The sequence below is a fragment of the Schistocerca gregaria genome, chromosome 6, assembly GCF_023897955.1.
Source record: "Schistocerca gregaria isolate iqSchGreg1 chromosome 6, iqSchGreg1.2, whole genome shotgun sequence".
In the NCBI taxonomy this organism is placed as follows: Eukaryota; Metazoa; Arthropoda; class Insecta; order Orthoptera; family Acrididae; genus Schistocerca; species Schistocerca gregaria.
Genome location: NC_064925.1, coordinates 452,706,891 through 452,729,685, shown reverse-complemented (window position 1 = coordinate 452,729,685; position 22,795 = coordinate 452,706,891). Strand labels below are relative to the sequence as shown.

The 22,795-nt window shown below is 38.7% G+C and overlaps 1 protein-coding gene across 1 annotated transcript in view; it reads left to right on the top strand.

The window, feature by feature from the left end:
• Positions 1-22,567, top strand: part of LOC126278377 (speckle-type POZ protein-like) — a 56,903-nt gene extending 34,336 nt beyond the window's left edge. The window contains exon 2 of the mRNA XM_049978455.1: positions 19,719-22,567. Coding sequence (XP_049834412.1) covers positions 19,719-20,788 — 1,070 coding nt within the window. The 3' untranslated portion in view covers positions 20,789-22,567. The remainder of the gene's footprint in view (positions 1-19,718) is intronic.
• Positions 22,568-22,795: the final 228 nt, after the last annotated feature.

Genomic DNA, 22,795 nt, shown 5'->3' with positions numbered 1-22,795 from the left:
TGCCTCTTCACATGCCACGGGCCGAGGCCCCGATTCCATCCACAGCCAAATGATCTAACACTTGGACGTTATCCAGAGGCATCATCTACTCAGCGTCTTCAACCTCATTTGGCTCATGAGTGCCTTCCCCTCGCAGTGGCAAGACAGTATAGTTATCCGTGTCCTTAAGCCTGGGAAGAACCCAACGTCTATCGACAGCTTTGTAAACTGTTTGAGAGATGGTTAGCTTCCGAATATGTTGGGTACTCAAATATCGGGGCCTTTTGTCCCCGTATCAGTGAAGCTTCTGGGAAGGATGATCTCCAACTGACCAATTACTCAGATTGGAAATAGCAACCTGACAGGATTTTACTAACCGATACCTTGTCGCAGTCTTCTTTGACCTACATAATGCATACAACGTGGTTTGGTGCCATCACATTTCAGTTATCTTCGCAGCCCCCTTCAGATTTTATCCATGAGGTTTAACCCACTGGTTCTTCTGGGTTTTGGCACTTCACTCAGCAGCCCTCAGATTCAGGAGAACAGTATACCACAGGGTTCTTTATTAAGTGTCACACTCTTCCTCATAGTCATCAATGGACTTGTAACCTCTGTTGGGTCTCTGGTTACCCCAGCATTGTATGTCGATTTTTGCAACTGGTGCAGCTCCCTTTAGTAGCATCTTCTGAGCACCGGCTCTAAGGTGCTATCCGACGGGACTCTACATGGGCCGCCGGTACACCCCAATCCAGGTGACTAGCCCCTAGATGCTGTAGAATAGGCCTGTTTCTTGGGCCTTATTTTTGATAAAAAGCTGATACAGCTGCCCCATATTCGCTGAAGACTACGTGCACGCAGAAGCTTAATGCTCTCCGCCTCTGGGCCCACACATCTTGGGGCCCATACCACGCTACTCTTCATCTTTACCATATTCTGGTCTTGTCCAAACTAGATTATGGTAGTGAGGTTTATGGTTCAGTGGGTCCTTTCATTCTGAAAATACGTGACCCTGTTCACCATTGTGGGGTGCGTCGGGCTGTTGGTGGCTTTCACAGTAGTCCCATTGAGTCTCCTCACAGAAGCAGCGATTTCCCCTCCACAAATACGATGGAGCCAATTCCTGGTTTCTTACACAATTACCATTTGCTGTTTCCGTGACCATCCCATGTATCCTGTCCTCTTTGCAAACTAGGGACGTATCCTTCCTATAACTGGGCACGTTTGGGGTTGCCGGTTGGAATGCATCTCACATCCCTTCGTCAGAATCTCCATCTCCACTCACTGGAATGCGCCCTGTGTATTTCCTCCCCCTCCCCTACCCCCACACCCCCCTCCCCCACCCCCTCCTGGATGGTGCCTAGACCACGGATTAGGACCAACCTATTGCAGGGTCGTAAGATCTGTACCACCCCTATGGTCCTCCGGCGTCTTGTACATCCCATCCTTGAAGAGTTCCAGGATGCTACCATCTTCTAAACTGATGGGTTTAGGACCATAGATAAGGTGGGATACACTTTCACATCTCCTACTAGCTTAGAAAACCATTTATTGGTGGAATCATGTAGTGTGTTCATGCCAGAGCTGCTAGCCGTTAAGAGCCCTCCAGGCCTTCCTACACAGTTTCTTAATGTGTACAGACTCAGTGAGCAGCCTGCAGGCTGTCAACCGATGCTAGTCTCGTCACCCTTTGGCCTCTGCTATCCATGACCTCCTGCCTAACCTAGGCTATGCTGCCTTCTGAGGTATCTTTCTTTGGGTCCCAAGTCATGGGCATCCCAGGGAATGAATTGGCTAACCATTAGGCTAGAGAAACAGATACTTAACCCCCATTTTCATGATTCCAGCTGTGAATATGTGGATTTACACCAAATCTCTCTCTGCCCAAAAGTGAAATGACATCTGGTGAACTACTGCTCTCAGTGATAAACCCCATGCACTCGAGGAGACTACTGCAGTTTGGTGCTCTTCCTCCCACTCCTCTCGGAAGGTGTTCACCGTCTTATGCCGTCTACGCATTGGCCATACTAGGTTCACCTATTGTTTCCTTTTGCATAATGAACTATCCCTACAGTCTGGTTGTGGAGCCAGACTGACTGTATCCCATATATTGGTGGAATGTCCCCTTCTTGTGGCCCTTATCACTAAGTCTAATATTCCAAATACCTTAATTTTAATAGTAGCTGACAATTCACTGATGGTTGAACTGGTCCTCAGTTTCCTCTGTGAAAGTGATTTTTATTTTCAGATCTAATGTTTTGCTTTATTCCTGGATCCTGTCACATTTTCTCAGTTCGGGACACATGACCACTACCCCTTGGAAAGACCGCTCTTTTAGCCTTCTGTTTTTCAATTTTTTAGATTTGGTCTATCCTTCTAAGCCTTCTACTGTGTGTGTTTTAACTTCCTCGTTTTATAGTTTGTCGTCTCTGACTGGTTCTGTCCACGTTTAGTGGACCCTCTCTCTTCTGTGAGTGGATAGAGTGTATGGAAGGAGATATGAAATTTCTGAGAGTCAGAGGATGGTGGAGAAACATGATGGACAGGGCAGGCTGGAGGAAACATTTTGATGAGGCTAAAACCCCCACAGGGTTTTAATGCCATGAGAAGTAGTAGTATTCTAGGCACTAAATTTTTTTTATATAGCAAATGAAGATATTCAAAAATTTCAAGCTGATCAACAAACAAGGTTTGCCACTTGCTGGAAAAAGAGAAAATAATTAATTTAAGACTCTTTTCGCAGCCTTCCTCTCTGTCTTCTTCCGGTTGGCCTCCATTAAAAATCTTTTTAGTTGTTCTTCCAATATTCATCCTATGGACATGTCCAAGTCAGGGTATTATTCTACTTTTTATAATTCTTACTATGCCTGCTCCTTGTACTTGGCGGCCCAGCTCAGTATTCATCAGAGATCTCCGGAAACCATTATCATCCTGAACTGCCTGATGATAGATCTGGTGCAGCACTCCACGTTCAAATATCCTGAGCTGCTGCTCATGAACACTTGTTAGCATTCATGTTTCACATCCATTGGCTGCAACTGGCCTGATCATGACCTTATATAGTTCCAGCTTCAGCTGCCTCTTTAATAATGTGGAGGCCAACAATTTCTTAAATGTGTGGAAGCATCTATTACCACTTAGGACGTGCAGTTTTATTTCAGATGACATGGAATTTGTGTTGTTAATATTAGAGCCCAAATAGTCAAAGTTCTGCACATGTTCCGAATTGGAACGGTCTGCTGACAATCTATTCAAGTTATTTTTCTTCCTGGTGAAATTCATGTACTCAGTCTCTGTTTCATTTATAGAAAGGCCTCTAGGTTCTGTGGCTTCTTTAAGCTCACATATTGTTCCCTCTAGTGACACCCTTCTTCTACTAATAACTGCTACATTGCATATGCGCATGTCTGAATTGACTTTGTGACTATGTAAGCAGGTATCTGAAGCTTCTGCATGGCTGCTTCGAGTCAGATTGAAAAGCATTGTAGAGAATGCGTCCCCTTGTCTGACTCATTTACTAATGCTAAACTAGTTGCTCAGTTCTCCATCCACTCCTTGGAACCAGCCATTGTTGCTTGAAAAAGTGAGACATACTTCGATTATATACTAAGCAGCAGCAAATCATTTAGCATTTGTGCTCTATTGAGACTATCAAAGGCCTGCTGGAAGTCTACGTAGGTGTTATGAAGCTCAGTGTTGCATTCATACGCCTTTCCATGTATATCCCTCGACACAAATATCTTGTCTGTCGTTGGCCTGTTACACCACAATCCACATTGATACTCACCACAGCATCTTTTCCGTACATAGTGCTAATCTGTTATAGATAATAGTTGAGAAGCACACACTTACAGCAGAAAGACAATGTACAGAATGGCGCACCCACAGACTGCGTTGTCTTCTATATCTTTCACATCACTTGCAGCGCCATCTGTTGTTGAAAATTGTAACTACTGTAATTTTGAAAGTTTGTCCGCCTGAAAATGTACTGTTGTCCCAAACATATTGCAACAAACGGTGTATTTCTATTGCTGCTCGTTTAGTTTTTATTGCCGTTTCAAATATACCGGTCATTTTTGAAACACCCTGTATGAAAACATATAGACAGAAGGGAAGCAGTGGTTGGGAAGGGAGTGAGACAGGGTTGTAGCCTCTCCCTGATGTTATTCAATCTGTATATTGAGCAAGCAGTAAAGGAAACAAAAGAAAAATTTGGAGTAGGTATTAAAATCCAGGAGAAGAAATAAAAACTTTGAGGTTTGCCGATGACATTGTAATTCTGTCAGACAGCAAAGGACTTGGAAGAGCAGTTGAATGGAATGGACACTGTGTTGAAAGGAGGATATAAGATGAACATCAACAAAAGGAAAATGAGGACAATGAAATGAGTTGAGTTAACTCGGGTGATGCTGAGGGAATTAGATTAGGAAATGAGACACTTAAAGCAGTAAAGGAGTTTTGCTATTTGGGGAGCAAAATGACTGATGATGGTTGAAGTAGAGAGGATGTAAAATGTAGACTGGCAATGGCAAGGAAAGCGTTTCTGAAGAAGAGAAATTTGTTAACTTCGGGTCTAGATTTAAGTGTCAGGAAGTCGTTTCTGAAAGTATATGTATGGAGTGTAGCCATGTATGGAAGTGAAACATGGACTATAAATAGTTTGGACAAGAAGAGAATAGAAGCTTTCGAAGTGTGGTACTTCGGAATAATGCTCGAGATTCAATGGGTAGATCACAACTAATGAGGAGGTACTGAATAGAATTGAGGAAGAGAGAAATTTGCGGCACAGCTTGACTAGAAGGAGGGATCGGTTGGTAGGACATGTTCTGAGGCATCAAGGGATCACCAATTTAGTATTGGAGGGCAGCGTGGAGGGTAAAAATCGTTGAGGGAAACAGAGATGAATACACTAAACAGATTCACAAGGATGTAGGCTGCAGTATGTACTGGGAGATGAAGCAGCTTTCACGGGATAGAGTAGCATGTGCACCAAACCAGTCTCAAGACTGAAGACAACAACAACAGAAGATAGAAGTTGACAGTGTTAAATTTCTGGGATTACAACTCGATAATTCAGTTGGGAAGGGCATACCACAGAATTGCTGAACAGCCTAAACAAGTCTGTATTTGCAATGCAAATGATATGTGGAAAATATAAAAAACTTGCTTAGTTTGCTTTCTTTCATTCTGTTATGCCACATGGGATCATGTTCTGGAGTAACTTGTCAAACCAAGCAAAAGTTTTTAAAAGTGCAGAAGTGTGTAATACGACTCATTTGGGGTGTAAATTCAAGATCATCATGTAGAAACCTCTTCAAGGAAATGGGTGTTCTAACCACTGCTTCTTAGTATATTTATTCCACAATGAAATTTGTTGTATTAATGTCTGTTTCCAACCAATAGTTCAATACATAGTATCATTACTAAGAATAAGAACAACTTACACAAAGATCTAAAATCACTTACCTTGGCCTAAAAAGGGTAGAATATTCAGTAACACACATTTTCAATAAATTACCAGCAACCATTAAATACTTGGTTTCAGATAAAGCACAGTTTCAACAGAGTTTGAAAGACTTTTAGTAGGCAACTCCTTCTACTCTGTAGATGAAGATCTTAACAGAGACTGTTAGACCAGCACAGAGTGAGGTGGCGCAGTGGTTAGCACACTGGACTCGCATTCGGGAGGACGACGGTTCAATCCCGTTTCCGGCCATCCTGATTTAGGTTTTCCGTGATTTCCCTAAATCGTTTCAGGCAAATGCCGGGATGGTTCCTTTGAAACGGCACGGCCGATTTCCTTCCCAATCCTTCCCTAACTCGAGCTTGCGCTCCGTCTCTAATGACCTCGTTGTTGACGGGACTTTAAACACTAACTACCACCACCACCTGTTAGACCAGCTTAAGTAAAAATGAATAAGATTTCAGTTTTAACAGCATGTGGTCACAACGGTCAAGATTAGGTATTATATATATGATAAATTTATTAAAAGTGCATAACTATGTTTCAGTCTGACAGTACGTTAATTCTGTAATTATTAGCAGTTTCAGTTTACTCTAATGTATTCACAATTCTTGACAATCTCTTGAGAAATGATCATGGAAGTGGTTATTATACGCAAATGTTTTTTTGACATGTTTCACAATTGGGAATCCTCTCATTTTTTGTCTGTAGAATGAAAACTGAACGTGATCTAATCTAACAAATCCACATACTGATCAACAAAAACATTCAAAAACATGTTTACAAAACATTTCGACACTAAAAAATTCTGCATATAAACCATGATAATAAAGTTATTGGAGAAATCATGATCTGGTATAAAGAAATTGACATTTTTGTCATCTCACCAATTCAGAGCCATATGCATACACGACAGAGCTGCAGTCTTTCAGCAGGGTCATCGTATGTAGGAGACCACATTGCAACATTCAGTGTACTAATTATGATCTGTTGCACAAAAATTGTGGATATTTATTTGTTTTTGATTTGTGGTGCTTTCAGGTATTACCAGGCATGCATTGTCATGGAAATCTGTATGCAAAGCTGTAGCTTATAATGATCTGGTAAAAGCAGCCTCACAATCTTTCTGTTGGACCGGACTGCAAAAGTTTCCACCTAACAAAAGCAATAGTTTATACATTTCTCATGTAGAAACTACCACCTTTTGTTTTTTAAGTGACACAGCAGCAGCTAGCTGCGCATGTCACTTTCATTATCACATTAATTCATCCCACAAGCAATTAGAGATTTAGTGGTTGGTCATGTGCACAGAGCCAGAGGCTCTGCTGTCTCCCAAGCTCGCTGTTGGCTAAACCCGTGGCATGAATTCGCCAGCAAATTCAACAGAGGCTGAAGGTGTGGCTTGTAAGCAGATTTACCTGGACAGAACTGCCTCGGCACTGACAGGTGGATAGCTTGGGTCCCAAGGGCACAGCCGAAGTTACTCTGGGAGAAAACTTGTAAAAAACTGACTTGCCCTTTGGAATAAAGTTTTTAAACCAATTCCCTAAAATATTCCTTGTCTGGCTTCTGTCTTATATAAGAGAATCTTAGTGTTAAGCAGGGGGATGCCTGCAAAACTGTAGATTGGGAGAAAGAATTGTTGTATTCTGGTATTTAAAATGGAAATGATCAGTGGCTGAATAGGTATGTTTTTCTTGAGCTTGTTTCCTGGACAGTCCAAGGCTTTCTTTGCCACTTAACTCAATTTACCTCTAGAAATGCCAATATTCACATCAACCCTTTGAAAATGTATCTCTCAAGAGCACTGATTTCCTACAGGCACTGCACGAACACAGAGTTGTGATAACACATTTGATCTGCATTTACAGATCTGTCATCCATTTGTGGATAGTTAGCAGCTTCTACCTCTTTAATCTTGGTACTGTATCACCAGGTGTCTCCGAGCAAGAGATCGGAGCTATGCGATGGCATGCTTTTTGCTAGTATCATCAATAATGAGGGAAAACTTGTATGTAGTCTCTATCAGTTATTCATAAAATATGTACAGATATGTTTACATTGAATACATAACAATAAAGTAATTTTTAAATAGGAAGGATGTAATGGCTTATGACCAGTATCCTAAATACTTACTATCACAGTTAGGAAACCGTATTTACTTGAAGGAAAAATACTAAAATAACTTGTCTCAGAATTTTTAAATGGTCCTAAAAAAGTGTAAATTGTAAGTTGCCCCATAACAGCCTGGAGAAATCGGTTCACATGCGAGAGGGAGGCAAGGTTACACCATCTCCAATAGGACTGTGTGTACAATGCTGATGTTCAAACCAACCTTAGGTTAATGACAGTTGTAATTTTACTTTATTGGACATTATGCAAGGACCTTCATAAACAATGTTGCATAACACTGTACAGCTGTCATTATGGTTCTCCACCAGTCTGATCAAACTGGACTAGCAAAAGTGACATTTGGAATAGCTATTAGTTGAAAATCTAGTATTTGTGACATTCAAATAATGAATCGGATAGTGTCTGGTGAATAAAAGGCTGTAGTGTCTTCAGTGCTGCAGTTCCCTGTCTTCAACTCTTCTTTTCTAAAAAAGTAAATCTTTGGGATTGGCTGGTTAGCCTGGAGCCAAACTTAGTTTAGTGGATAAGCTGCTTGGCTAACTGAAGGATAAAGGTAAGGCCTTCCCATTTTCATGAAGTTAGGAACAGGATCTTGCTACTTAGCCTCCTCTGTCCAGCAAAATTTTGTCATCTGAGCATTCTCTTTAATGTATGAGTATGAATGAATTAGGAAGGTTTCTTTGTATGCAATCTTGAACTTGTCATACTATCTAAATTCTTTCCATGAATAAATGTTTTATGGATGAAATTCTAATTTTTTACTACCTGTATAACAGCTTGAAATTGTCCTAACAAATGTTAAACAAACATTTGCTTTCTGAATTCTACATGCTATTCAAATGTATTAACTTTACATAATATTTGTAATTGTATTTGTAAATTGTCTTACTAATAAACACTAATTATTTGTTAAAAATATTGTTTTTCTTCTATCTTATTTTGTTTTTGTGTTTAACAATGTACTGTGGTGTTGTTGATTGTAATGACAACTGCATGTGCTGTCAGTACTTTTAATCATTCCTATACATTTGCTGTGTAAGCCATAACACTGAGTCACTTGGAAAGTTCATGTGTGAAGCCTCCTGGAAAGTTTGAAGACTTTGAGCCATGCCAAAACATATTGTGGATATCACTCAACCCCTTTCACATACTCGGATACTAGGTACAAAAGAGTTGTCATTCCATCACCATAAACAGAAAGCTGGCCAGAACAAGAAATGAACAGAAAAAAATCACAAGTTTCTTATTGGAATGTATATTGCAGGTGCAGGCTGGATTCCATTGATGGGAGTGTATTTATTGCTTTAAAGAAATTAATCTGTATTAGTAGACTGCTACGTAAGCCTCCCAGTCCCAGTTGCATGTTGCCTGTCTGAATGCTTCCAGGATCAACAAAAACTTGATTTTCAGTATTTCATATCATTACTGACCATTTAAAATGTGGTCATAATCTACTCATGAAGAGGTATAATATTGAATTAAAGGTTTAGCATACTAAGGCAAGTATTGGAGTTAGAAACTGTGTTAAAGCCCTGAGACAATGTAACTCATAGTGCAAAAATTTCCCATTTTCATCCAGTATTTGAGAATGAAAGCAATTGGCAACTTCCTTACTTACACCACCTACAAAATAAAGAAAAAACATTTGTTGCTTAATACATCTTTGCTTTCCCTGCAGCAAAACATCAGCAACAGGCATGACATTTCATTTTATTACTTCTTTACTGCTAACGCTATTTCCAGTGCATTTGGCAGAGAGTATCCACATTTATTACTGAATGTGCTTGCAAAATTGTATCATTGTACGACACACAGTCCAGGAGATATGATATCATAAAACACTGAAATGAGTGAAAAAACTAGCTTTTTTTAAAAAAAATGGAGTGCAAATTTTCCAGTTTATATTCATCCAGTGTTTCATAGCAATAGCACTTGGCAACTTTCACCAAACTTTAAACATAATTTCAAACTTTCTCCCTTATAGACCACAAGAGAACCAGTTTATTGGTTGTCAAGTCATGGATGAACTTATAAATAGATTATCATTTGTTTGGTTGTGATTTTTTTCAGTAGTTTGTGGATAAATAATACACAACTAATAAAACCAGCATTATTAGGGTTTTGTGTCTTCAACCATAAAGTTTTTAAATGCTTGAAGTCAAATACTTAACACATTAACTAATTTCTATAGTAATCGGATGTTTGAATCTGTTTTATACATGGGATTTCATTTCTTTAAAAAAGTTTTGGTATTATCTAGTCATGTTGTTGCAGATACAGAATGACAGAATGCAAAATAGTTTACTTGTAATTAAGCATCAAATAAAGCAATTGGATGCTTTTAAAGACCACATTTGAGGAGCTATAATGGCACAACAGTTCAGAGAACACCTGGATAATATTGAGTAGTTTCCTGATCATGCTATGTTAGTACAGTGTGATTTCAATCTAGCTATGATAGAATGGAAGAGTCACATGATTAAAACATCTGTCAGTGATAGGGATTAGTCTGAGACTATTCTCAATATCTTTTAAGAGTATTGCTTTGAGCAATTACAGTAGAGTTGTGTGGATGAAGTATTAGATACCCGAGTAGTTAACAAACCTTAACTTTTCAATCCAGTTTCTGTAGAGAAGGAAATAAATTACCATAGGGCTGTTACAGCATCAGTTACAGGAGATGATATAAAGAATGGTAGGAAGTATTTTTGCTTAACAAATGTTACAGGAAACAGAAGGCAGATTATCAGAGAAATCAACACCAGAAATTAATCTTTCAGGACCAAAATGTTGAGTATCAATGGATAAAATTCATACATGCCATCACACAGGCCAATGATCTTTCGCACACTGCGTACTTTGCTTTGGATGTTCATGTGCCGAGCAAGGTTGTGAGAAATGGGAAGAACCCACTGGGGTTAAAAAGATGTATGCAATTGCTACAGAAGTAATGAGAGCTTGATGAGAGATTCAAGTGGAGTGAAAGAATTTTGACAAACCCAAGCTGAATGAAGTTGAAATGAGCATAAGCAGAGAAATGTGAGGGGTGTGCAAGAAATTCAAAACTAAAATTTTGATGAACAATCTGACAAAAAATCCTAAGAATTTTTGCTCTTGCATAAAGTATGAAAACAACTCAAAATCATCTTCACAACACTCTATGGTCATATTGACATCAAAATAGAATGTGACAGAGAGAAGACTGTTTCACTACTGTACATCATAGTACAGTTTCTTCTTTCAGTCGTCACAAGTGACAGTGAGATAAATGATTTTGGAATTCAAAATTGCCGAACAATAGAAAAGGCAGGACCTGGTGAGATCCTTATGACTTGGTATAGATTATGCAGAACAACTTGTTCCTCATCTAGCAAACATTTTATTAGAGGCCACTGGAGCAATGAAGCATTTCATGCTGATCATTTCAATTTTAAGAAAGGGTCATCAGATTGCTGCACAGCCTGTTGTGAAATTGACATCTCTTACGTTGGTACATAAGGACCTTTCTAGAGATTGAAAATATCTGCAGTAGGGATCAACATGAATTCCAGACAACAGTCTTACAAAAATCAGCTTGTTCTGTTCATACACAAGGTCCAGAATGCTGTATATGAAGACATCTAAGTTGATACGGTGTTCCTATATGTCCATAAGACATTCAGTAGTGAACAAATTACAGTATAAGTCAAAAAGGAATTTGGACTGATATAGAAGTTTATTGAGACAACTTGAGACTTTATAGATGTGCCATTTTCTAGCAAACAACCTTCAGTTTGATTCACGCAGAGTATCATTACCCCATTCTGCCACAGTGTGTGCCAGCGTACTGCACAGTTAAAATGGCTACTTTCACTGGTGCAGTGTGTGTTCGCTCTGTGTTTTAGTTTCATGAAATGGACTCTGCAACAACTGTTTGGTGTAAATTTCGCACTGAATGCACTAACGAACTCCCCCCAAGCAGATCTAAAACTTACTCTTAGCTCAAGACCTTTCCTGAGACTGTTGTTCACTGCGACATGATGATTACCAGATCATCTGTGTGTTTATGATTATGTCAAACAGGTTAGGGAGAGCTTTGCATGCACACAAAAATCAGCGCAATGTGTGTGCCACGAGACTGGCGGATCTTAGTTTGCAGGCGATTTACTTCTCTTGCCAGAACAGAAGCATGAGCATAGGTTTGGGCCGCCGTATCATAATTCTGAAGCTTCCCTCTCAGCACACTGAATAAAGCAGCAGCAGTTGTAGCTTGGCTAACATAACGAAAACCAAAAAATATTCTTGAATGTCTCTGACAAGAGTCCATTTGGATCACAATAATAAAGCAATGTAACTTGTCTGAAGTGTCTGTTGTTTTGTACACAGTGCAGGTGTAAAATGTGATTCTGTCCAAAGTTGAACGTATATACTCACAAATCTGCTCACTTATAAATTTAATCGCTTCGTTCTGTATAGCCTTTGAAAGTCTCCAAAAATAGCACATTTTCTTTCAGTTTGCTTTCAAATCTTTGTCTCTGCTTAGCACAAATTTAAAAATGGCTCTGAAATTTCCGAGATCCAGGGAATCTTCTAATAATTGTGACACCTGAAAGCTAGTTCCTGCTTACGCAAAAGACTTGTGACATCAGTTAGAATTTTCAAGATGTCTCTGTTTGCTTTCACTTCATTGTTGTGTTTCTTCAGTTTGTCATGTTAATTAAGTAGCTCTGAAGTACTAAATAGTTCCTTATGTGAAATAAAGCTATGTAGATAATCTTTAGAAGTAGTGTAATGTGCTAAATCTGTAAACAGATTGTCAAAATCCTCAGCAGACCATAAAGTTTTTCTTGTGCTTAACAGCTAACATGGCGAGTAGAATACTTTCCGTATAGTAGGGCTCACACATAACCACTTGTGCTGCTCGTATCACGAACTTCGGAATGCACATGTTTTGAACTTATCTTTCTGAATGTAATGTCAGTGCTGGATATCCTTTCTTCAAAATTTAATGTCTTTCAGTTTTGCACCTCCTTGAAAACAAAAGTTCCTGAAAGGAAGTAATGAAGTTCTCACTTGAAAGTGTTAAATCAGTACCTGTACAAGACTAGGCTCCAGCCATGTTCACTACAATCGGGACAATTGTAGTCCAATTCATGAGCGATGGCAGTTCATGCATCTCGAAACAAGGACAGGGATTGCATTGTTGCCAGTTCCAAGTGACAATTGCAGTGCACTCATACACATGTTTGTGCCTGATGAAAGCGTGTACCCTGCAAATTAAGTCTATTGCTTTATTGTGTAGAATTTTTCGCTCACCACCACCATCAGGCATGACAACCCTAATCCAGTGGAATAAAAATTCACTAAATAACTTGCTATGACTCCAGATAATGCTTGCATTACATACAGCATTCACAACAGTGGTCGGAACACTACTGAACACTCATTGATTGTTGGCAAACGCGTGACGTAGGTGCATAGAATTAGCATAAACTCAACCACAAATGTCCATGACTCCAACTGTAACATAAGAGCAACCTAGAGGGAGGTGGCAACACTGCCATGACAGCTTGTTACCCCTCTTCTCTTCCTAATAGTGACAACATGGTTACCATGGCAGCTGAGTGCTGTCAGAGGCCAGGCATATACCTGGCCACCTTGCTATATGCCTCATGCCTCTGCTTAGGTTAGGTCTAAGCTTTCGCACTTTGACTTGTTCTGTAGTGCTGGTGGTTTAGAAGGAATAACACGAGCTAATGTCTTTCACACTCGCTGACAAAGGTGCGTGAAGTTGTATTGTATAAATAATTATTGCTGATGCTACCACCACCACCACCACCACCACCACCACAACAACAGAAAAGTGAGAAGGCCTCGCCTCTCTTGCCTCCTCTGATAAATTACTGTCGGTAGCATGGTGAACAGCCATGACTGGTATATGGGGCAACAAAAATCCACTTGCAACCTCGGAACATCTTGACAGCTTCAGAGTCAATGTGTTTTGTGCTCTTAGCAACTTGAAAGTGTATGAACCTTTCTTCTTCTTCTTGGAGAAAACTATTACTAGTATTGTATCTGGATATTCTTAAAAACTTCTTGATCCCACAGATCAGTGAAGATAACAGACATAGGATAATTTACGACAAGCAAGATAGCGCGCCACCTCATTTCCTCATGGAAGTTTGAGATTTTTTGGATAATTGCTGGCTGTGAAGGGCCAATCGCATGGCCACTTCGCTCCTCGGACTTGACACCAGTGGATTTCTTTCTCTGGGGGTATCATTAAAGATTTTGTGTGTGTGTGTGTGTGTGTGTGTGTGTGTGTGTGTGTGTGTGTGTGCGCCTCTGCTACCTAACAATTTAGCTGACCTGAAAAATTGAATCTACAGTGCCAGTGCACATTACACTTGATTTGCCATACCAAGTGTAGGTTGAAATTTATTACTTGTGGGATGTTTGCTGCATCACAAATGGTAGTCACATTGAACCAAAATTACACTTGACACTTTAATGTGAAACTTGAAGTTGTTTGCTACAAAATGGCAAATCTACTGATTTTGTAAGTTATTTCAGTAAATTTCTGTATCATTCCAAAGCTGTGAACTCCTTTTTGGCACACACTGTACAAGCTAACAGGATATTGGACCTGCTTTGAAACTTGATTCCTGGCAGATCAAATTCATTATGCCCTCTGTATTGGAATTTTAGTGCTGTTTATTAAAAAGCTGAAACACCATAAAATTGTAGTGAAATTAGGAAGACATACAGAGGACTGAAACCTGTAGTGACTGGCAGTTAACCCATAACATAAATATGTATATCTTATTGAACATAAATAACTTGGAAGAGCAATTTCTTTTTTAATTCACTGGAAACCATAATAACAGTAAAATGTGTAAGAGTATTTGTCAGGAGTAATTAGAACTTTTTATTGGAAATGTAGATATAGGCTGAGATTTTGTGGAATAACCTAAAGGAAATATAATTCAATCACAAAAGAGGTAGCGTACAAAACCCTCGTTCGACCCGTTCATGAATATTGTTTGCCAGTTTTTCAGCCAATGGGATTAATAGTCCAGGGGCATGAAAGGGTAGCAGTGGTTGGGAAGGGAGTGAGACAGGGTTGTAGTATCCCCGATGTTATTTAATCTGTATATTGAGCAAGCAGTAAAGGAAACAAAAGAAAAATTCAGAGTAGGAATTAAAATCCATGGAGAAAAATAAAAACTTTGAGGTTCACCAATGAATTCTAATTCTCTCAGAGACAGCAAAGAAACTGGAAGGGCAGTTGAACGGAATGGACAGTGTCTTGAAAGGAGGCTGTAAGATGAACATCAACAAAAGCAAAATGAGGATAATGAAATGTAGTAGAGTTAACTTGGGTGATGCTGAGGGAATTAGATTAGGAAATGAGACACTTAAAGTAATAAAGGAGTTCTGCTATTTGGGGAGCAAAATAACTGATGATGGTCGAAGTAGAGAGGATATAAAATGTAGACTGGCAGTGGCAAGGAAAGCATTTCTGACGAAGAGAAATTTGTGAACATCAAGTATTGATTTAAGTGTCGGCAAGTCATTTCTGAAAGTATTTGTATGGAAGTGAAACATGGACAATAAATAGTTTGGACAAGAAGAGAATGGAAGCTTTTGAAATGTGATGCCACAGAAGAATGCTGAAGATTAGATGGGTAGATCACATAACTAATGAGGAAGTATTGAATAGGATTGGGGAGAGGAGAAGTTTGTGGCACAACTTGACCAGAAGAAGGGATCGGTTGGTAGGACATGTTCTGAGGCATCAAGGGATCACCAATTTAGCATTGAAGGGCAGTGTGGAGGGTAAAAATTGTAGAGGGAGACCAAGAAGGTTTGCTTGGTAAACATGAAATTGTTTAGTTGCTCTTCAAACTTAAGTGGCTGACGCTACAACAGGTGTTGTGAATCAGAAAGAGTTATACTTTTAAATTCTGAGAACCTAAATTTCAAGCAGAGTTAAGAAACATATTGCTTCTTGGTGCATCCATCTCAAAGAATAACCCTGATGGAAAAATCCGAAATTTTATCACATGTAGTGCCTCACCAACAGTCCTCTATCCTGTACCCCATTCCTGAATGGAACAGGAAAGCATGGGCTTGGAGGAATGATAACGGCAAGAAAACTACCCTGTCACACACCATAAAAAGACTTTCAAAGTAATATTGATGTAGCTCCACATTCCCACACTTAAATAAGAGATAATAACAAACAGGTTCTTCAGCATAGTGATCCAACAAGTCACTACAATTATTGGCATGATAGAAAATATGGTGTCATCAAACCTTGTAGATAGTGATTTCCATGCTGAAATGGAATGTATACAGAAACAGTATGATGATTTTATTTAATATCTCTCTCTCTCTCTCTCTCTCTCTCTCTCTCTCTCTCTCTCTCTCTCTCTCTCTCTCTCTCTCTCTCTCTCTCTCTCTCTCTCTGTGTGTGTGTGTGTGTGTGTGTGTGTGTGTGTGTGTGTGTGTGTGTGTGTGTGTACACGTACAGGTTTTCCCCTGTTTAGAGCTCAGATGGCAGCCCAGTTCTAAGCAAAGAAGGGAAGGCAGAAAGGTGGAAGGAGTATATAGAAGGTTTATACAAGGGCGATGTACTTGAGGACAATATTATGGAAATAGAAGAGGATGTAGATGAAGACGAAATGGGAGATATGATACTGCGTGAAGAGTTTGACAGAGCACTGAAAGACCTGAGTCGAAACAAGGCCCCCGGAGTAGACAACATTCCATTAGAACTACTGACGGCCTTGGGAGAGCCAGTAATGACAAAACTCTACCAGCTGGTGAGCAAGATGTACGAGACAGGCGAAATACCCTCAGACTTCAAGAAGAATATAATAATTCCAATCCCAAAGAAAGCAGGTGCTGACAGATGTGAAAATTACCGAACTATCAGTTTAATAAGCCACGGCTGCAAAATACTAACGCGAATTCTTTACAGACGAATGGAAAAACTGATAGATGCAGACCTCGGGGAAGATCAGTTTGGATTCCGTCGAAATGTTGGAACACGTGAGGCAATACTGACCTTACGACTTATCTTAGAAGAAAGATTAAGAAAAGGCAAACCTACGTTTCTAGCATTTGTAGACTTAGAGAAAGCTTTTGACAATGTTGACTGGAATACTCTTTTTCAAATTCTAAAGGTGGCAGGGGTAAAATACAGGGAGCGAAAGGCTATTTATAATTTGTACAGAAACCAGATGGCAGTCATAAGAGTCGAGGGGCATGAAAGGGATGCAGTGGTTGGGAAAGGAGTGAGACAGGGTTGTAGCCTCTCCCCGATGTTATTCAATCTGTATATTGAGCAAGCAGTAAAGGAAACAAAAGAAAAATTTGGAGTAGGTATTAAAATTCATGGAGACGAAGTAAAAACTTTGAGGTTCGCCGATGACATTGTAATTCTGTCAGAGACGGCAAAGGACTTGGAACAGCAGTTGAACGGAATGGACAGTGTCTTGAAAGAAGGATATAAGATGAACATTAACAAAAGCAAAACGAGGATAATGGAATGTAGTCAAATTAAATCGGGTGATGCTGAGGGAATTAGATTAGGAAATGAGGCACTTAAAGTAGTAAAGGAGTTTTGCTATTTAGGAAGTAAAATAACTAATGATGGTCGAAGTAGAGAGGATATAAAATGTAGACTGGCAATGGCAAGGAAAGCGTTTCTGAAGAAGAGAAATTTGTTAACATCGAATATAGATTTATGTATCAGGAAGTCGTTTCTGAAAGTATTTGTTTGGAGTGTAGCCATGTATGGAAGTGAAACATGGACGATAACTAGTTTGGACAAGAAGAGAATAGAAGCTTTCGAAATGTGGTGCTACAGAAGAATACTGAAGATAAGGTGGATAGATCACGTAACTAATGAGGAGGTATTGAATAGGATTGGGGAGAAGAGAAGTTTGTGGCACAACTTGACTAGAAGAAGGGATCGGTTGGTAGGACATGTTTTGAGGCATCAAGGGATCACAAATTTAGCATTGGAGGGCAGCGTGGAGGGTAAAAATCGTAGAGGGAGACCGAGAGATGAGTACACCAAGCAGATTCAGAAGGATGTAGGTTGCAGTAGGTACTGGGAGATGAAGCAGCTTGCACAGGATAGAGTAGCATGGAGAGCTGCATCAAACCAGTCTCAGGACTGAAGACAACAACAACAATTTGAATCTGAAAGTAATGCAGCTAATTCCTGTTATGATACTCTCTGGATCTGCACTGCACAATTCCAAAAGAAGTATTGGAATTTGTTTGCTATAGATCTGCCATGTATGAGCCACCATTCAGTTTCTTGTACATATTGCAGTTCAAACTGTTGTTAAACTTTATTGCCTAGTGGCACCTTCAGTGTACCAGACGACTGTGAATTTCTGTGACTGAAGTTAGTTGCTAACGTTTTTTAGAAGGCACATATTGATAATAAGCTACAGATGGGAAATGCAGTTACATTTGCAATTATAATATTGTTCTATCACCACTAATGATACAATGAAAGTTATTTGGCTACTTTCAATCATGAATGACAAATAAGGTAATATCTATTGGCACCTCAGTTGAGGCAAAAAAACAATAATTTTAGCCGATATGTGAGTCATTCACAGAATTAATTTGAGAAGCTGGTGCAGTTCTATTATTTAAAAATGTGGAGACACTTACGCTGATATGACGGTAGATCCACTTGCTTATGAGAGTTTTAGTTGACAATAAGAACATCTTTGAAAGGAACTGCAGCATCTGTTCAGAAACTTGAATATAATACTAGGAAAGTCTGTTCATATATGATCACTTTATTTCTGTTGAACCACGTTGTTACAGCACTAAACTCATTTGGGAACATAACCCTGTGATACACAATGTATTCACGATATTTTTTTTCATTATTGCCAGCATTCTGTTCCCGAGTATACTATGGAATGATTTTTGATTGGTCCTTAGTACCTAGCTGGGTACCCAGTCTTTTTATGTTTTCTTTAATCCAGATTTAATGACTAGACAGGTTTTCAAGTAAAGTCAGTTTATTTCTTTACAGGTTCCCCTTAATTTCAGATGCACTAAAAAATCTGAGCTATATTACACAGCTATGTAGTATTGTTATCCTTTAGTAATGTAACCTCAACCATTCTTCATCATTGCCATAGTTTAGAATCCCCAGTGAAATTTCTGTTTAAGACAGAGCTCTGTACTGACCCAAAGGTAGTAGAGAAAACTGAATTTGACCATAAGGGAAAGTTTCTCGTATAATTAGGTTACCTCGGCCGAGGGATGCATGGACCACAGACTGCAAGCAGCCTGACATCGATATTATAAGGACACAAGGATAGTCAGCAAAATCTTATTAAAAAAGTAATTTGATGTTTTGCTGGATATCAATTTACTAGAGATAAGAGTTGGGAATTGTGAGAAACAGGCATTGGTTTGGTGGGAGTGACTTACCTATGCCTCTATTAACTATGATTCCATTTTCTTGCCATTTCTTAGAGGACTAAAGCTGTATATACAAAAACAAAGACGACTTGAGTTCACCAGGCTTGTGTAAGGATTTGCATCCCACAGATAAAGGAAATGTGTATGTCATGCGTGTATCTTCCTGATTCCCTGCTTTGTATTTTGATGAAATATCTTTGAGCATTGGATACAAGGACAAATTTGCGTAATCTGGTGACTTGTCAGATACTTCAAATGGTATGAATTTCATGTGCTTTGTATCATAATTACAGCCTGTTACTGCTGTGTTGTCAGTCATGTTGTTTATTACAAGATCATCTGGCAGTGAATGTGCATGATGTTCCCATGCTCTCCTTGAGAATGAATTTGTTTCTTTAAACATTGTTCAATCCTTTCCTCTAGATAATTGTTACTTACAATTTTATCTGTTAAATGAGTATTAGACTGTGTTAAAAGCAAACAGATCGCAACAGTGTTACTTTGTTAGTCTTATGCAGTGTGAGTATGTGCACTGCTAAATTCAGCAAAATCTGTTCTCCCTCTCATTCTCAAAGAAATTAATGTTTTTATAATGATATTTGACTTCTTATTTTGTAATTTTCTTAGAACATAATTAAATATGTTGATTTTAATAGTAATAATAATTAATTTTTCTGTTTTTGTTTTTGTTAAGGGTTCCACAACTTGTATAGTGTACTGGTCTACATGCCACTCACAAAGACATCTGAACCATTTACAAAAATATTCCACGAAACTGTTGTTAATGTGAGGAAATTTGAGTACACATGGAAGATACGCAATATAACACACTGTGGAAAGCAGCCAGGAGAGGCTCTAGAGTCATCCATATTCTGTGCTGGTGACGATTGTTCAGTTAAATGGCAGTTGCTTTTGTATCCTTATGGGTCATACAAGGAGTTTAGAAAAAGCCTCTCCCTTCATCTCACCCTCGTGTCATGTCACCAGTCATCAGTATATGCCAAATACAGATTTAGTTTACTGGATAGCAATGAGAAAGAACATTTTGTGAAGTCAACAAGTTGGGCTGTCTTGTTCAGACCCGGTTACTGGCAAGGCTACGACGAATATGTCGATCGGAGCAGCTTGTTAGATTCTCCCTTCGATCTGCTGTCAGATGATACGCTGACAATCCGTTGTAGCGGAGGAGTCGTAGCGGACTGGACAGTACCTGTGCCGGAGTGCAGTCTACGTGAGGATCTTGGGGCTCTACTAGATTCTGCCAGATTTGGCGACGTCTGGCTCTGGACATTAGATGGTCGTCACCTTCTGGCCCACAAAGCTATATTAGCTGCACGTAGTCCAGTTTTCTCAGCTATGTTCAATCACAATATGGAAGAGACCAACTGCAATCGTGTAGACATAACAGATGTAGACTATGACGTCTTGCGGGAAGTAGTGCGCTACATGTATACTGGGCACACTCCGAACTTAGAAGGAGCAGCAGACTGTCTGTTAGCTGCTGCTGATAAGTACCAGCTCCCTGGTTTGAAAGCCATGTGCGAAAATGAACTTGGTGCGGGGCTTACCACAGAAAATGCTGCCGGACTGCTCATTCTCGCTGATCGCCACGGCGCAGCTTCCCTCAAGGAGCGTACTCTCAGATTTATAGATGCACATCTGAAACATGTAATTGGAACTGCTGGATGGAAACAAGTAACCTTGTCACATCCTAACCTTGTTAAGGAAGTGTCAGGGGAACCTTTGCTCCATGATGGAACGTAAATGGGATGACAGGAATATTTTTTCATATTGTATACATATGGGTAAAAGGTGCAAAAAGCATTATTAGGCACTGCTGCTCCTGATCTAGAAATGTGCGTAGGGTGCACATATCTGTTAAAAAATCTTATTTCTCTGCTGTTTTTCACTATTTTGCATTTATTTTTATAATTTTATTTCTTCTTGTATAGACTGTAATTACTTTTCTGTAGTGTTGAAACTTCTGTGCATTATCATGTGTAATGTGTGATGACAGGTGAAACACTAGTTGGACAAATTGTGTGGTTTCTTGCATTTTTCTGCTATGTGTTACAGAATTTCCTACAATTTTACTATTCATGCAACATGTACTTAACTGTGGTTATCAGTACTGTGTAGGCATCTGCAAGGTGAAGGGGTTGTGCAAATTAACATTAGAAATAAAAAGCATGGAGTAATGCAGCAAATCCTTAAACATGAACAGATCTCAAGTTTAATAAGCAAATAGTGCTGTAGATGTCATTAAAGTTGAATAAGTGTTTTTTTTTTTTTTTAATTCCATGTTTCTTCACTTCATGGAATATTAACACTTTTTGTTGGTTATTTTTGTTGATATCCAGCAGTATTTTCTCAATTATTCTGAATTTTTATATTTCATATTTTATAATTTCAGTATCAACATAACACCACTGGCCTATAATAATATTTTGTTAATATTTTCTGTCTATACTTAATAAATGATCAGTTACTTTCGATGTAATCATACGATGTTATAATTTCGATTGTTGAATTTCAGACAATAGCAATTTTAGAATTTGGCCCCCTGTTGGATTAATTTCTGTGGATGTTCCGCCGTACTGTATTCCATTCCATTTAAATTTATATTGCCTCACTCCTATTTACATTTGCAACCTGCTTGCTGTATCATTACCCACATACATTGTGAATGCATGTTATGACACGAGTTTACATTATAATGTTTCTTTGTAGTGGACAGCTCAGGGTAAATTATTTATAGTTCATTTTAAAATATTTTTTGGTTCCTATTGCCTCATATCTCTTCAACAATGAGGAAGAAATTAAATTACTCAGGTGTGAAAGAAGTATCAGTATTGGTTTTGGTTTTATTGCCTTTGATAATTATATTAACCTGATCACTGTTAGTGCAATTTCTATGTATATTTGTAAATAATTGATCAATACAAACTGATGTAATTGTGTAGCACAGTTACTAATCTTTGTACATATTTAATTTTTTGAAGTTAAGTTTGATTATTGCAACACAGTTTGTGGACCAACTGCGTAGGATTTTGCAGTGGACTTTATAAGTGCAAATTGTTATGTTTGAGTAACAAGGCAAAGTTCAGAAGGTGGTTTAGTTTGCAGATGAAGGAGTTGATGATCCACAGAACATGCTTGACACAGTAGTTGACTTCAAGATGTTGCCTGTTTGTGTTGTATTGAAAGTTTATGAATTAAATGATAATGAGAGATTAAAATTGTATCATGTACGGATGATTGAAAATCAAGCAGAAGATGTTTTGTTCATTTAATATTGTGAAAATGGTTTACTAATGTTCTATCATCTTAATGTTCAAGGTAGTAATAAGCTATGTATGTTGAATATGCTGGAAAGAATTATACTGCAGAATACGAGAGGAAAAAAATGTTAAATGTCATTCACATTATAAAACCAAATAAATATAAATATTTTAATGTGTTGTTGTAGCCAGAAGTAACGCTAGCTAGCTATGAAGGCTAAACTCTCTTTACATTGATGAAATACAGCAAATCATGTTTGGCAATCTTCTGTTTTATGATGTTTCAGTTGAGTACCCAAATAACATTTTTTTTAACTGATCCTACTACCAGTCAGTGGAAAATGTACAAGGCTGAGTATGAGTACTCACAACATTATGCTGCAACTTATTTAAATATTTATTCCTCTTGTCTTCTTTGAAATTAGTGTAGCCAAAGGAAACTGATATCTGTAAATGAGAGGAAACTGAAGAAACATAAATATCTATAAAA